Source organism: Triturus cristatus, chromosome 1_2 (genome assembly GCF_964204655.1).
Source record: "Triturus cristatus chromosome 1_2, aTriCri1.1, whole genome shotgun sequence".
NCBI classification, from domain to species: domain Eukaryota; kingdom Metazoa; phylum Chordata; class Amphibia; order Caudata; family Salamandridae; genus Triturus; species Triturus cristatus.
In genome coordinates this window covers 549,127,106-549,141,520 of record NC_140580.1, presented here as the reverse complement: position 1 = coordinate 549,141,520, position 14,415 = coordinate 549,127,106, and the positions used below count along the sequence as shown (strand labels likewise).

Below are 14,415 nucleotides of genomic sequence, written 5' to 3'. Positions count from 1 at the left end.
AAGTAGGTACTCACAGTGTCTGAATTGCGCGCAGGGAAGTAAATATTCCTTTCGCCAGGCTCTGGATCTTGTTGTCATACAAAGAGAGCAGCGACAGGTTCTGCAGGTCCTGGAAGGCATCGGCTCTAATGCAGTTGATTTTGTTGGCATTCAGAAGCCTGCACAATGAGGAAGCAGAGAGAGATGAGGCGAATAAAAGGTTGGAGGAATAAGCATTTGTTTCTATAAAATCATTAATCATGTGCACTCTACTTCCAGGGTTCTAGGTTTAAACAGCTGGAGTGCTTGCATGCTCATGGCTGCTGTTTCACTTCCTGATGTAATTATGTGTGTCACTGGAATGAGAGGAGTAAGCAGGGGCGGCTCCTCCGTGAGAGCTGTGGAGCATCGTCCCCCTGACGAAATGCTGCACCAGGAAAACCCTAGAGATTAAAAAAATGGTAATAAAGTTAATTTATTACCATTTTATTTTTCATCCGCCCGTCGTGAACCGAGTGACAGGATGGGGCGGGCCACTGTTGCTGAGTGGCAGCAGCGAGCTGTGCATTTCAGTTTAAAGTGTGCATGTCTCTTTGGGCGTCCGTCTTGTGACGGCCAGCCAGACGTGCATTTTAATCTTCTCTAACCTACCTGTCTAAAGACAGCTGGGTTAGAGGAAGCGCGGGCCTCCAGTGCCCTCGGGGGCGCCGAGAGAGGCTGCTCCCTGCAATCCTGGCGCTGCTCTGATGCTGGTGACAGCCGCCTCAGGATTGGTGAGGTGAATTTGCTGAAGACCGAGCAGAACAAAGACGGGAGGGTGTTGTGCAGCAAGCAAGGTAAGTGGCTATTTCTTTTTATTCACACTTACCACTCACCTTGCATACATGCACACACCGATCACACGTCCCTCCCCACCCCCCCCCCCCCACCACTACTTGCCAGCTGCTGCTGGGTGTAGGAGAATGAAGGAAACTGAGTTTCCAAGGTCGATAGGCTTTACACACATAGAACCCGTGTATTTACCGACAGTGATGCATGGATGACAATCACTTTACCACCCAATCACACTTTTGGTTTTGTCCAGTTGCATCCTGACAATCAACAGTCAGGCTTCAGAGACATTTTGCACCGATATAACGTATGTCAGACTCATCAGCCAGGCCTCAGCCCGACCTTCCTGTGCAGGAGGAACAAGGTTAGGGGCCTGGTTAAGAGATGACCCTGGTTGTAACGAATGTTAGCATAAGGTCCTGAGAGTCATGAAATTAAATTAAATGAGGTGCGGTAGGTGCGGCTGCGGACACAGCGTGTAACTGCCGAAGTTTCTGCCTCGTCCCTCACAAATCGTCACATCTGGCTATCTGGGCTGTGTTGTGAAATTAGCATTTTTGATTCCTCCCCATTCGCGCGCTTTAATGCTTGGTTCCACGGGTGTCTGCAATATTTAGTTTAGAATGTATATTAATGAAAATAGCTAGCGTTGTCACCTAGCATTCGTACTACTGTGTACTCTCTGAATAGCCGCGCTCTTGCTTTCTTTCACACTGTCTACGTCACTCACGCATAAACCCGTGTTTGCTAGATTGTAAAATGAAACTTGCTCATTATCAGAAATATGTCTAGCTCCCTCGGGGTCAGAAGATCTGAAGGTCTGTAGTAGCTGACAAGGGAGCACAAACGAGAAACTCAAACACATAAATAAATGAATAAGACATGTCAATACGTAAATAAATTCATTTTTTGTATTCTTTAACCTAGGAATCTGAACTGTTGACCTCAGTTGCTTTACTTTTATACAGTGGGTGATAAGAAAAGCCCTTGCTTTCCTAAAATATGTGTAACTCACTACCCAACTTTCAAAATAATGAGCAGAAAATCTGTCTATAAATTAACCAAGAAAAACACACTAAAGCCAGAGTAATATCTGGCTTATACAATTTCACAAAATTGATGGATCGTATAAACCAAGGCACTGAGGCGTGGAGTAATTTCACAGTTTCTTTGCCAATCACCAGTAATCTAATGCCAACCTCAGTAATCGGTGTGCTATTAACGTTCATTAATCTTTTGTGTAAAAGAAGAAAGGAGTAGACGGAACCAAGACTGAATCAACCCCCACAACATTAGGCACATTTCAAATCTTTCTTTTTTATTACAATAATGGCGGTGCTATTCAGTCACCTGCAATACAAACCGGAGTGAAATTACATAGGAGTGCTTTTGGTTTGGGAGTGGAACTGAAATGACACGGATAAAAAACTATTTAACAGCTTTTGACTTTTGAAGTTGATAAATTGAGGTAGCCTGACAGCCAGTAATACTTGGTGAAATTTCAAACTTGTGGGCTACAACATAGGGGTATATATAGCCCTGAGGGAGTGAACGAACGAAGCACAAAGTTCAAACCGATGCCCGGCTTCGTCCATAAAAGTGGTTTGGCCGACTCTGCTCTCAAGCAGACTTTGGGATAAAAAGAGATTTCATAAATCAGCAATATGTGTTCTCAAATCAATATATATTATCGTTTCAAAATAAGATAGAAATATTTTGAAAACACCGATTATCACACAAGCATCAGCTTTAATTTCTTGAAAAAAACATCTTTGTCACTCTTTAAAAATATTATGTCAGTTTAGTAAACAAGCTAATTGTGTCGCTTATAGAAATTCATAACATTTGCAACAAATGAAGTCTGATTTAAAGACTCGGGGGACTTATTTATGGGAGGCTTACACTGCCGGAGAGTCACTTTTTCTGATGGTCCAGCAGCACAAAACTTTCAACCATTTCTATGAGGCCATGCAAAGCCACTTTGCGTGGTCTCGTAGATATGGAAAAGGACAAAGCAGCGCAAGTCACTGCGTTGCATACTGTGCACCAGGGAGGCGTTACATGGGCGTTGCAGTGGGTTTTCCCATGCAACACTCTTGGGTTTTGATTTACTTAATCACATAAACCTGCGGCAGGGCCAAAACCTCATGCCTCCCTGGAGCAGGAGTAACAAGGAGAAATATTTTTCTTTCTCCTTGTTTTTTACCCTTTCCATATGTGCTGCATTCTGCAGCACACATAGAAAGGAAAACACCTCTCTGGATTGTTTTTGTGCAGGAAAGTGCCCTTCCTGCACAAAAACTATCCTGCATGCAACATAGACACTTTTGTACCATGGTGCAAGGGTGCCTGCATTGGCGCTAGGCAGGAAATTGTCCTTCAGACATTGGGGAAAGGGCAGAAATGCACCACATTTCATAAATGTTGTGCATTCATGCCCTTCCACAATGGTGTAGGACAGCGCAGCAAGAAAACTTGCGGCGCTGCCCTATGCCAATTTCCCATAAATTAGGCCCTTGACGTGTGGCCAACCCTCTGTGTGTTATTTACTTATGATTTGCACTGTTGCTCGCATGACACAAAACAAAGCAAAGGGAATGCAAAGCATTGCATCAATTTACATACCATTATAAAGGCCTGTGAGTGCAGTGAAAAATTGTGCAGCACAAGTGCTTGTGCAGCTTTTAGCAATTCTAAGCCCACGTTTCTCACTCTGAATATCAACTTTTCATTTTGGATAAATGCATTATTTTTATGTCTCGCCTGACCCAGCGCGTGCGCTGGTCTGGCGAGACTTATTGAGAGGGCTCCAAAAAGTGCTACCAGGCCAGCCTAGAGCTACAGTGCATGTGCGCGGGCGCGTGCGCCACGCTTTACCGCGATTACTCTCACTTTCGCGGCCGCTTTGATGTTTGATCGTGATCGCGATCACTTTCGCGGCCGCTTTGCATAGCCAATAGGTCTCGCTTTTGGAACCTTATAAGTGTTTAGTTATGCAACTGTTGCATAGCTAAACACTTATAAGGTCCCAAAGGCGAGACCTATTGGCTATGCCAATGCTTGTTGTTATATGTCAGCACACCATTCTCTGAATATACACTCTTTTTGTTAACAAATGCCAGCTTTTCGTTTTCAGTAAAACTATTTTTCCCAAATATTAGTTTGATAAAAATGTCCTAAAACATTTTTTGTTCCTAACTAGCACTGTATGTTTTAGCAACTACTTTACCGCTTCCCTCCAATGTTCACTTGTCATTTTCATTCAGTAATTACTACTGCCCCACGTGACCATACACTGATTCAGATTTCCCATGTGCACTCTCATATACCCATGTACCAAAAGCTTCACATGCCCTGGTTCAGTCTAAAATTTCCATGTACTGCAACATATACCCATGCAATCATCATCATCGTGGCATTTATATAGTACACAATATCCTAGGGGCCTCTTGGCGCTGGTCTTCGTGTCAGATGCCAAGATCAAATGTGCCTCACGGGCTTGCCACAAAGAAAGATCACCGAGTGGTCATCTCAGTGATTTAGAGAGGGAGGTCCACAATGTAGAATCCTATATGGAGCAAAGGTTCTGACAACCTAAAATTTCAATTTGACACGTGGGAGGCAGAGATTATTATTATTTATACACTGTGCAATGACCATGCAGGATGGCAAAAGAAAAAGTCTGTTGTACATGTTTTGTCTGAATTTATACAGCCAGCAAGCCAGTTTGTTTGATAATACAGCAATCTTCTGGCTTGTGCAATATGTTCTTTTCTACCGAAGACTGATGTCTACCTACCTAAACCTGATAGCAGGATAATTGGCATTGAGCAATTTATGGTGGAAATACAAATATTTGAACTGTATCTCTTTGAATACTGCAAAGCAATGCATTTCTGCTAACAGCTGGCTGATAGTTTCTCACCTTTATACTATTAAAAATTAGCCGAGCAAATGCAATTGAAATAATTTGCAGTGTTTGTATGATTGCTGGGAGGACTACAGAGATTTAGCATAATCCAAGCATAGAATGAATGTAACTCGGCACTTGTTTTTTTCAGAAATTGACTGGACAAATTGGAAGACTTTTCCTTAGAGTTTTAGAGTGGCAAAACCTGTGTAATTTCCAAACGCAGCTCTTCTCAAACATAAACTCAAATGTCTTACACTACTAAAGCTTCAGTTTTAGTTTAGTTTGGATTTATTGGAAGCTTATTCTGGCTCATCCATTATGCCACTGCCTGAAACGGTTGCTGAATCTCTGCTGATGGCCATTAAGACACCACAGAATATCCATCCATCTCAATATTTGCACGTCACAGCTATCGTGGTGGCCTAGGCTGATGACACGGCTATACTCACATGTCATGAAGAAAGTATGCAAAAAAGAAGCAGGAAACTCTGGATAGTTCCCAGGTTTTAGGTGGAGACCCACGCCTTTATATTGAAACACTGTACAACACCACCAACACTGTAAATGTGCTCACCTTGAATATCTGTTTTTTTAGATAGCTTTTAAGCATTGGATAAGCAGAGTGCCATCCACACAGAGCTAGAAAAGTGACAAATCCTTTTGCCATTTTTGAGCATGAAGAAAGGAGTAAGCCCGCAATTGTAAAACTCACAGATCATACTGGATTCTGATCTGGACATAATTTCAATACAAGCAAGGCACATATTATCAGCACTAATATAGGCATTTCTGAACTGACTTCTTCTAGTGAATATTTAAAGGTCATTTATTTATTTATTATGGACAAACCATGTCTGACATACTTCAGAATGACACTTAGTCCGAGTTAAGTTCAAGTGAAGGGAGAGCTAAAGAGTTCAGTTTTCAGATGTTTCCTGAAATTCATGTGGTTGGGGTTAGCACTTGGGGTGTGGCCAAAGGTGTTCAATTACACTCTGATTATAAGCAAACCTGAAGGGCCAATTTACGACCTTCACTGAAAAGAACACGCTATCTGTTAAAAAAACGGACTCCTCCCACATGATGTGCTTGTTTGGTTGTTCCATTAATGCATCCCAAGGGAATTTGTGAACATACCAGGATGAGGAGGGGGAGATTTCCTCCTGCAGAAGTGGGTGTTTCTCAAGAGGTACTGAGGACCAGTATCCAGAATCATTGGTGAGTTTTACAATTGTGGACGTAGTACTTTCTTCAGCTGCAAAAAAGTCAACGGTTTTCAAAACAGCTACCTTCTTCTGAAGAGCTCCAAATTGTCAATTATATGTCATTTGTGCTCTAAAATGTATTGCTATACACATTGAAAAAAATGACCATAATGTACTGGCATGGGCTACTGAGCTTATTGCTGGACATAAGAAATTTGTGGAAGACGAAATGCATTACAATCAAATACGTGGTCCATAATGAAAAGCAAGCTTTGTTTGGTTTTTCCATTTTAACATGCTAAAAGCCTAAGAAAAAGGGAAAAACTGGCGATGTCAGCCATGAACTGCACCTTTAAGTTATTCCTTTTGGATTGATGGAGTAGCCCACATTCAGTGTATTTTCCAAACAAAATATGGCATAGCATTCCATTAAATTTTCCTAAGCAAGTGAACTTGTTAAATCGATTATATTGCCTGTCGTTACTTGTTTTGTGCAGTTACATGCCTTATTTCCCACTCCTTCTTTCAGAAATTGCACACTATTATCACTTCCTTTTAATCGCTATCCTAGCACCTGCGACAAGCATAGAGGTAGCTTAGGTACAGCTTTGTTGCATTTCTGGTTATTATTCACTCTGAGGGAACATGCACAGTGAAATCTAATTCAAATTGCTCACCACTTCAATATTTAACTCACAATTAGGACTCCTGTGTAGCATCCATGTGAAGGGAAGATTTGAAAAGAAGTATCTTGCAGACATAACGCCTGTTGGTAACAAGGGTGCAAATAATGAAGTTTGAAGATCATAAGCGCCATGTGGCAATTTGGGGCCATTCATCATCTTGGAGTAATAATGGTATAAGGCTTAGGGGAGTATTTACTAAAAACTCATGCAACACAGTGTAGAAACCAAAGTTGCTGCACTGCGTTGTGTGAGAGGGAGAGACTAGGAAAGAGCTGTATCTACTAAGATATGGCACTGTCCTGCTCTCCCGGGGCTGGCGAACAATTAGGCTGCCTTGTTCCACACACTATCCTTTTGCACCTAAGTGCAAGGATGTGTGTGTGATGTTAGCCTAGGTTTTCTACTGGAAGGCTATCCTTTCAGTACGAAATGCTACTCTTAGACAAGCTTTCCATTTCAGATGTGTGCTGTACAGTGCAGCACACATGCAAAGTCAGAAAATTCTGTAGAAAAAAAATATTTCTCCAAGTTAAAGCCACTCTCAAAAAGGTGTTATTCTTTGGTGCGAAACCGTGTTTATTATTATTTGTAGATAGGGATTTATATCAAAACCCATGGGTGGTTGCATAAGAACACCCATGTGCCTCTCATGGATGCTCTCTGCCACAAAGTACTTCAAAGCGGTGGAAAGCACTGCTTTGCTTACTTTGAGGCAAATTTCCGCACAAAACAAGTTTTGGCACTGGAAAGTAAATTCGAATTCAACATTTTGAGTTGGCTTGCATCACTTTTGTGCCGAGTGCAAAATGTTTGTTATTCTGCTCCAGAATGTGATAATGTAAGCAGACTTCATGTGACAAAATGTGTGTATATTCAGCACACAAATGTAAATGTTCTCCCTTAGCTCAAAGGGATCCGATCTTCATCTGTGCTTCTCTTGGAGAAAGGGTACTAATATTTGCCTGTTAACTGAGAATGACAAAATGGGTTTGGTACTCTGAATGGGTCCATGATTTTATAAAAAATATTGTCATAAGTAATCTCTTGATTCCCTCAGAATCCCACTAAAACATAGAAAGATTGACACACAAAGACATTGTGGGAGTATGCTATTGTAGAGGACCAACCATAGATTCAGAGTCTATATATCAGGCACCAGCTCGAGAAAGAGAACTCAGACAGTATTATTCGCAGAAGACATATCAAAATTACCCTCATAGATTTCCGCGAAAGTGAGATGTTTTAGGATCTCCAGAAACACTCTTGTTTTGGTGGAATGTGCTTAACAATTATGAAAGCGTGCTGGTATTCAGAGTTTTTACGATAGACCAATGGAAGAACAGATTCTATGATTCCTAAATATTCAATTTTTGTCTGCTGTGGTCATGGTTAGAACAACGAATAGGATAGTCCATGGAGTGCCACTTGTCAGGGGTGTGTTGCCAGGCGCAGCTGGAATGAGCACATAGGGACACAGGCTGGGAGAAGGTGCAGAGGTGTATGACTGAGAGGAGTATGTCTTCAGAATCAATCGATCAATCAATCAGGAGCATGGCTGCACCACCCGTAAGGGTCTCAAGGACCTAGGAAAGCATACTGGTTGTTCTTCTATTGGTTGAACATCCAGGTCTTGAGGTCCTTCCTGAACTGATGGAGTGATGGTGAAGCTCTGAGGTACTGGAGGAGGTTGTTCCAGGTCTTAGCCGCCAGCTGGGAGAAGGAGCGGCCTCCACTGTTTATCCGGCAGATGCATTGGATGGCTGCTAGGGAAAGGGATTCAGAGCGGAATTTCCTCGTAGATTGGTGGAAGTTCATTCAATTGTTGAGGTATGCCGGTTCTTCATTGTGTAGTGCCCTGTTAACGTAGGTGAGCAGCTTGAACTGGCATCTCTTTGTGAGTGGTAGCCAGTGGAGTTTCCTGAGGTGTGGGGTGATGTGGGTCCATCTAGGTAGGTCCAGGATGAGTCTGGCTGCTGTGTTCTGGATGGTCTCGAGTTCCTTCATGAGTTGGGCTGTTATTCCTACATAGAGAGAGTTGACGTAGTTTAGTCTGCTGGTTATGAGAGCTTCTGTGACTGTTCGCCTGATGTTAGGTGGAAGCCATCTGAGGACATTCCTGAGCCTTCAGAGGGTGAGGAAGCAAGTGGAGGAGATGGCGCTGAACTGCTTCTTCATGAGTAGCTGGCTGTCGAGGATGATGCCGAGGTTGTGAGCGAGTTTGGTGGGCTAGAGGTTTGGGCCCAGCTCAGGTGGCTATCATGCGTTGTTCCAGAGTCTGTCCTTTCCTTTCCTGAAGATGAGGACCTCTGTCTTGTCGGTGTTGAGGTTGAGATAGTTGTTGTTCATCCAGGTGTTCATGTCTTTCATGCATCTTTGGAATATGATCTTGGTGGTCGCTGGTTCATTGGTCAGGGAAACAATGAGTTGGTGAGTAAGTGTGAGAGAGGAATAAAGACAAATAGGCAGAGGATGAAATATGCATATAATCTAAACTTCTGTAATCCAGTTCCCATAATGAAATCGATTGAATGGAAAATTAAAATGGTGGTGGGCAGCAAGAATAAGTATCAGGGGAATAATATTAGAGGCATCAGGTTTATGCTTTGGTAGCACAAGCATATACCTCATGGTCAGCAGGGAATAGCTATCATGGTAGCAGAGTTATATATAAGGGACAGGGGAGCTATATATCAGGGACTGAAGTCCTTTATCGGGGTCGACATAGCTAGATATCAGGGGCAGCAGTACTACATATCAGGGGCAGCAGGGCTACATTCAATAAGCATAAGGACTACATCGTTGGGATAGCATAGCTTTGCATCAGTGGCAGCAAGCCCCTTCTCTGGGGCAGCTGAGCTAATTTCAAGGGGCAGCAGACCAACAAACTGCAGAAGCAGCACAATATATCATAGGTAGAAAGTCGTCTTATTCAGGGATACCAAATTCTATATAGAGGAGGGATGGGCATGAGACATATACATTGGCTCCCCCAGGTTTATGTATCCTGATCAATAAGTATACATATTTGATTCAGCAAGGCTATAATATCTAGGCCATCAGGGCTTTATGCCAAAGACTGCAGGTCTACATATCAGTGCAGCGGAGTTTATACTGGGGAAAACTGTCAGGCTTGTTCAATTCCTGCTGCTTCGCTCTTTTAATCTTATCTTTTGAATCATGTTCTAGGCCATTTATGTGGCCCTGAGGGCAATCAATTCGCCTGGAAGATATACTAAAACAATGGAACAAACAGCTGCATGCCAAAATGTCGTTTTTATTGATTAAACTAATTCCCAAAAATACACACCTAATGTGCACATCATTTGTCTACCAATTACCTTTTTCTTACTGTTCTATATTGCTCCTGAAAGGATGAAAGAACCTAGTTTGCCACTATGCCTATGAATGTCACCTCTTTTCTCTACATGTCTTCTCAAGGCCTCCCCCACACCACTCTTCCCTTCCCCTGTCCATGACATGCACTTATGGCAGTATGCAAAGTGACTTTTTAATGAGGAATGGTCCAACGAAATGCATTGGGTGGTTTCAACCAACTGTTGGCTTTGGACTTGTGGTGATGCAGTGTCACAATTTTGCATTTACATTTTAATAACATACTCATGTCTACACATGCATAATCATTTATTACATATGTTCATGTATAATTTCACATGTAGACTGACCACAAGGTGTGGCTTTTACATTAGCAGTTAACCTAGTATGTACATGTTAAGTTATCAAGAGCCACTGTAGGCCAAAGAAAACAGACTCCATATTAAATGAAAAGTTAAACTTTTGCTTTCTGTGCATAACTTTTTTCTCGTTCCAGGCTGTGATCTTGTTAACTGTACTGTTATTGTTAGAATTCTGAGTGAGGGTTAAGTCTGTTGCATTTTAACAAGTTGTATGGTGAATCTCAGCACCTGTGGGAAAAGGGAGATGGCGAAGAAGAATACTCCCGTTTGAGATATCTATGAAGGCCACGGTGATGAAAAATTCTGCATTGTAAAATCGTGAGAAGTGGGCCGACTTGAGTGACATAGCGAATGTTAACTGGTATTCGTTCCTACTCTATGGGAACTGTAGGTGTTGTATCTCTCTCTGCTGAATCTCATGATTTACTTGTGTGTTTTGGTACTGGGCAGTAAGACCTATTTCTGTCCACCTTTAGAGGTGGACTTCCCTTTTCCTGCTCTTGACAACCCATCCTCCTTTTAGCAGTGCTCATAAAGATAGTTTCTCGAGCAAGCGCATTTCTTCTTGCTCTTATTGAAACCTTCATTTGGTTGTATTTGAGATAGTATATTTGCTCACAGCTACTGTTTATGAATTCCCCGACTCTGCCCGCAACTTAAGTTTACCTCTAGGAAATTTCCCCTCTGGAGAACAGAATCTGCTATATTTGCCTATTCTATCTTTAAATATCTCAACTTCGCATTTGCCTTTGCCTTTGCCTGGATTATATTCATATATGCTGCATTCATGTGATAATCGATTTATGACTAAACTGATTTGATTTGAAATTGTAATTTTACTAATGTGTTAATAAACCTTTATGGTTTACAAATGTACTACTCTCTGTCATTACTGTGGGACAAAATCTGGTTCACTGCCATTGATATGTTATTACATTTGATGATTTAATCCTCAGTTTGAGATAACGAGTAAAGACCCATCAAAAAAGTATAAAGGAGATTGGAATTTGCTATAAATTTACATAGTACAATCACCATCCTTTCATCCAGCTATCACTTGGCAACTCGTAGTAGAGCATTGCGTTGTACATTTGACAGAGGTCCATCTGTTATTTTTGCCCTTGTCACATACAGCAGAATGCACTGGGACAGCTGAGCTATTTATCAACAAGAATTCTGGTGGACACATCTGTGGAATGTCTCTATGAGCTAAAATAAAATGATGGTGAATCTGTGTGAGATTCAGAAGGACACATGTTTTAGTCTTAGGGTTTCACGTAGGGACTATTTTTTATGATGAAATGGCTTTAGCTCATGGCACAAACAAGTAGTTCTATACTTACAGCAGCTGCAGTGCGAAGAGTCCACTGAACACCCCCTTGGGAAGATCGGTGATTTTATTTCCATACAGTACCCTGAAAAATATATAAACGATAAGAAAGGATACAATGTTCAGCTACACTTAAAAATCTTGCATTCTCAAGCTTTCACAATAAACATAAATTGCCATTGATCATTAACTCTAGGCGGGGGCTAAGGAGTGCAGTTTGTTAACAATAGCATATACCTTTTGTGTATGAGTGGGGCCTGATTAATATTGGATTTTTTCTTCAAGACTAAATGAGCTCACATTTGCTTTTTTAATGAATTTAAAAATGTTTTATCAAAACATAACAGCTATCAGCAGGGACTTTGGAATTATGCGATTGCGCGGCCGCAGTGATTTCCATATAATTATACATTTGCCACATTTGCCACATAATCCATCCTCTGCCATTTAATCTGCAGATGTTAGCAAAAAAATGTTTTTTGCTCAAATAGTTCTAAAGTTACTAAAAATGCAGCAACACGTATTGCCAAGAAGTGGAAGGCCCTTTGCAAAGCTGGACTGGTCACCTTTCTGTTGCTCATTGCTCTATTTGGATGTTTAGCTGGTACTAATGTTGAGCAACCAATGCACAGAGAGTATTACAAAGTTTAAAAATGATTAAATAATGAAGTAATACTATTACAAAATGTGTGCATTATGCCACATATTTGGATTTTCTGCCACATAATTTACTCAACCCTGCCAAATAATTTGGCCCTCTCCTGCCGCATAATTCTAGTGGCCATGGCTATCAGTTATGACATACCACAAACATATGTTGAATAAAAAATGTTTGAGCTTTATATATATTAAAATGTATCAAGAAACTAAAAGCTTCAGCGATCACACTCCAGCTTTTACTTTGGTTTATAAACCCTTCCGATCGATGGTTTGGGCATCTGGAATGCATGGTGGCTCCCATGCGATGGATGCATACACAAGATCTATGTCATTGTCACATCACTGGCACATACAGCATTACCATTTTGCTACTGCTTGAAGTGACTACCACCTACACCTATGTTCTCCTCTTTCACTAAGAGACACATTTTTGCATCGCCCTCCATCTTGAAGGCGGCTACTTTCAAAGGTGCAGATAATTCACAATCACACATTTACTATTGGGCAGACGTGGCTCTTACAGAGAGTTCAACGAACGCAGTCCTTGGAAGGCATCGGGCGCAATCTCTGAGATCTGGTTGTTACTCAGGTCTCTGAAACGTGAAAAGAGAAAAAACGTAATTAAAGATACATATGAAAGTACGGTGTGTTAGTATGTCATGGGCATAATGGCAAAAAGAAGATTTTAGAGGCATTTGCTAATGTGATATTCGAAATTAAATGACAGGATCCTATTGTATGTTAAGTATATAAGATCACCACATACATACATTATTTCCAACATAAGTATCATGCAACTAGGCACAAAAGAAATTAAACAAGCAAGGATTTACAATGTAACAATGACGTTGGGAAAGCGGATATGGAAACTCGTGGGCATTCATGACGATTGAGCTAATAATTGTGATCTGCTTTGCCTGTTCATATGACTGTGAAGTGAGATCCCATGTCGAAGGATCTGGAGGGAGGTTACATGTAACTATATTTAAAATCAATAAAGGATTATTATAAAATAAAGAAAAATCAACTACCAATCAGATTCAAGTGTGCAATGGTAAAAGTACATGCCTGTGCATAAGACCACAGAGCCAAAGCGTGTTTCGCAGGCAGGAGCTGCTTTGTCAAGTCTAAGTTAGAAATAGAGAAACATTGGAAAAGATTGCAGCCATGAGTGTGTAGGTTGGCTATACGCACATCTTTCTCTTCGAGGTATTGGACTTGAGGATGAAGTTGTGCCCTCCAGCTAGTCCTGTGTCTCTTGGGGGAGAGCACCGCATTGGGGGGGGGCAGTGCTTGGACCTGGAGGCCACTGCTTCCGAATGGAACACAACACTTGGATTCCTTGACTGTGATGCGACCTTGGGGATAGGTTTGTGACTGACTAAGACAACCCTCTGAGCATGGGGCCTGACAGCAGTCATGTCATCTACCCAGTGTTACAAGACTCGCGCTTCCTTGTAATTTGACAGTACGAGGGTGGGGCCTCGCTCGCACCTGCAGGGCATTTTGTGCACAGTTTTGGGTATCATGTAACAGCACACTGCTCTTTAGTAGTTTTATCCTTGGATGGCGTCCATCGCACCATTAGGGCTAACGCACCGGGTAACAAAAATCTGTAATAGAAGAGCCCCGAACTGAAAACATGTAACTCTTCCCACATGCATCAAGATGGCAAGACACTTCCGATGTGTAACCCAATGAGATGCTGACGTAGGTAATATGACATATGATTCATTGCTGGAGACAGACAACTCTTTGCAAGGGAAAGGGAATGGCGATAAGCAGTATAAATGTCCAGCTTGCAACAGATGAAAACCCTGCACATTACTCCATGTTACACTCGCATCTAATCCCATTAGAGTGCTGCATAGATACTGATGGTAGATGTGCAGGAAATTGTCAAACTGAATAGTACCAATCAAAACAAGGGCTGCACTGTGGGCCTCAGTCCTGGTCAGGCACATTGCGGGTGGAAGTTATGCACAGGAGCGGCCCATGCAGGTAAGAGTGGTGATGCAGGATGGGGGGGGGGGGGGGGAGGGATTCAACAGACGAAGATAAGGGAAAAATAAATAAATAATTATCATCGTCATCGTCGTCTGTCGAATCCCCCCAA

At 41.8% G+C, this 14,415-nt stretch overlaps 1 protein-coding gene across 1 annotated transcript in view; it reads right to left on the bottom strand.

Annotated features, from left to right (window-relative positions):
• Positions 1 to 14,415, bottom strand: part of SLIT1 (slit guidance ligand 1) — a 789,534-nt gene that overhangs the window by 281,376 nt on the left and 493,743 nt on the right. The window contains exons 11-13 of the mRNA XM_085606416.1: positions 12,821 to 12,892; positions 11,653 to 11,724; positions 15 to 158 (exon numbers count right to left, since the gene is read on the bottom strand). Coding sequence (XP_085462542.1) covers positions 15 to 158; positions 11,653 to 11,724; positions 12,821 to 12,892 — 288 coding nt within the window. The remainder of the gene's footprint in view (positions 1 to 14; positions 159 to 11,652; positions 11,725 to 12,820; positions 12,893 to 14,415) is intronic.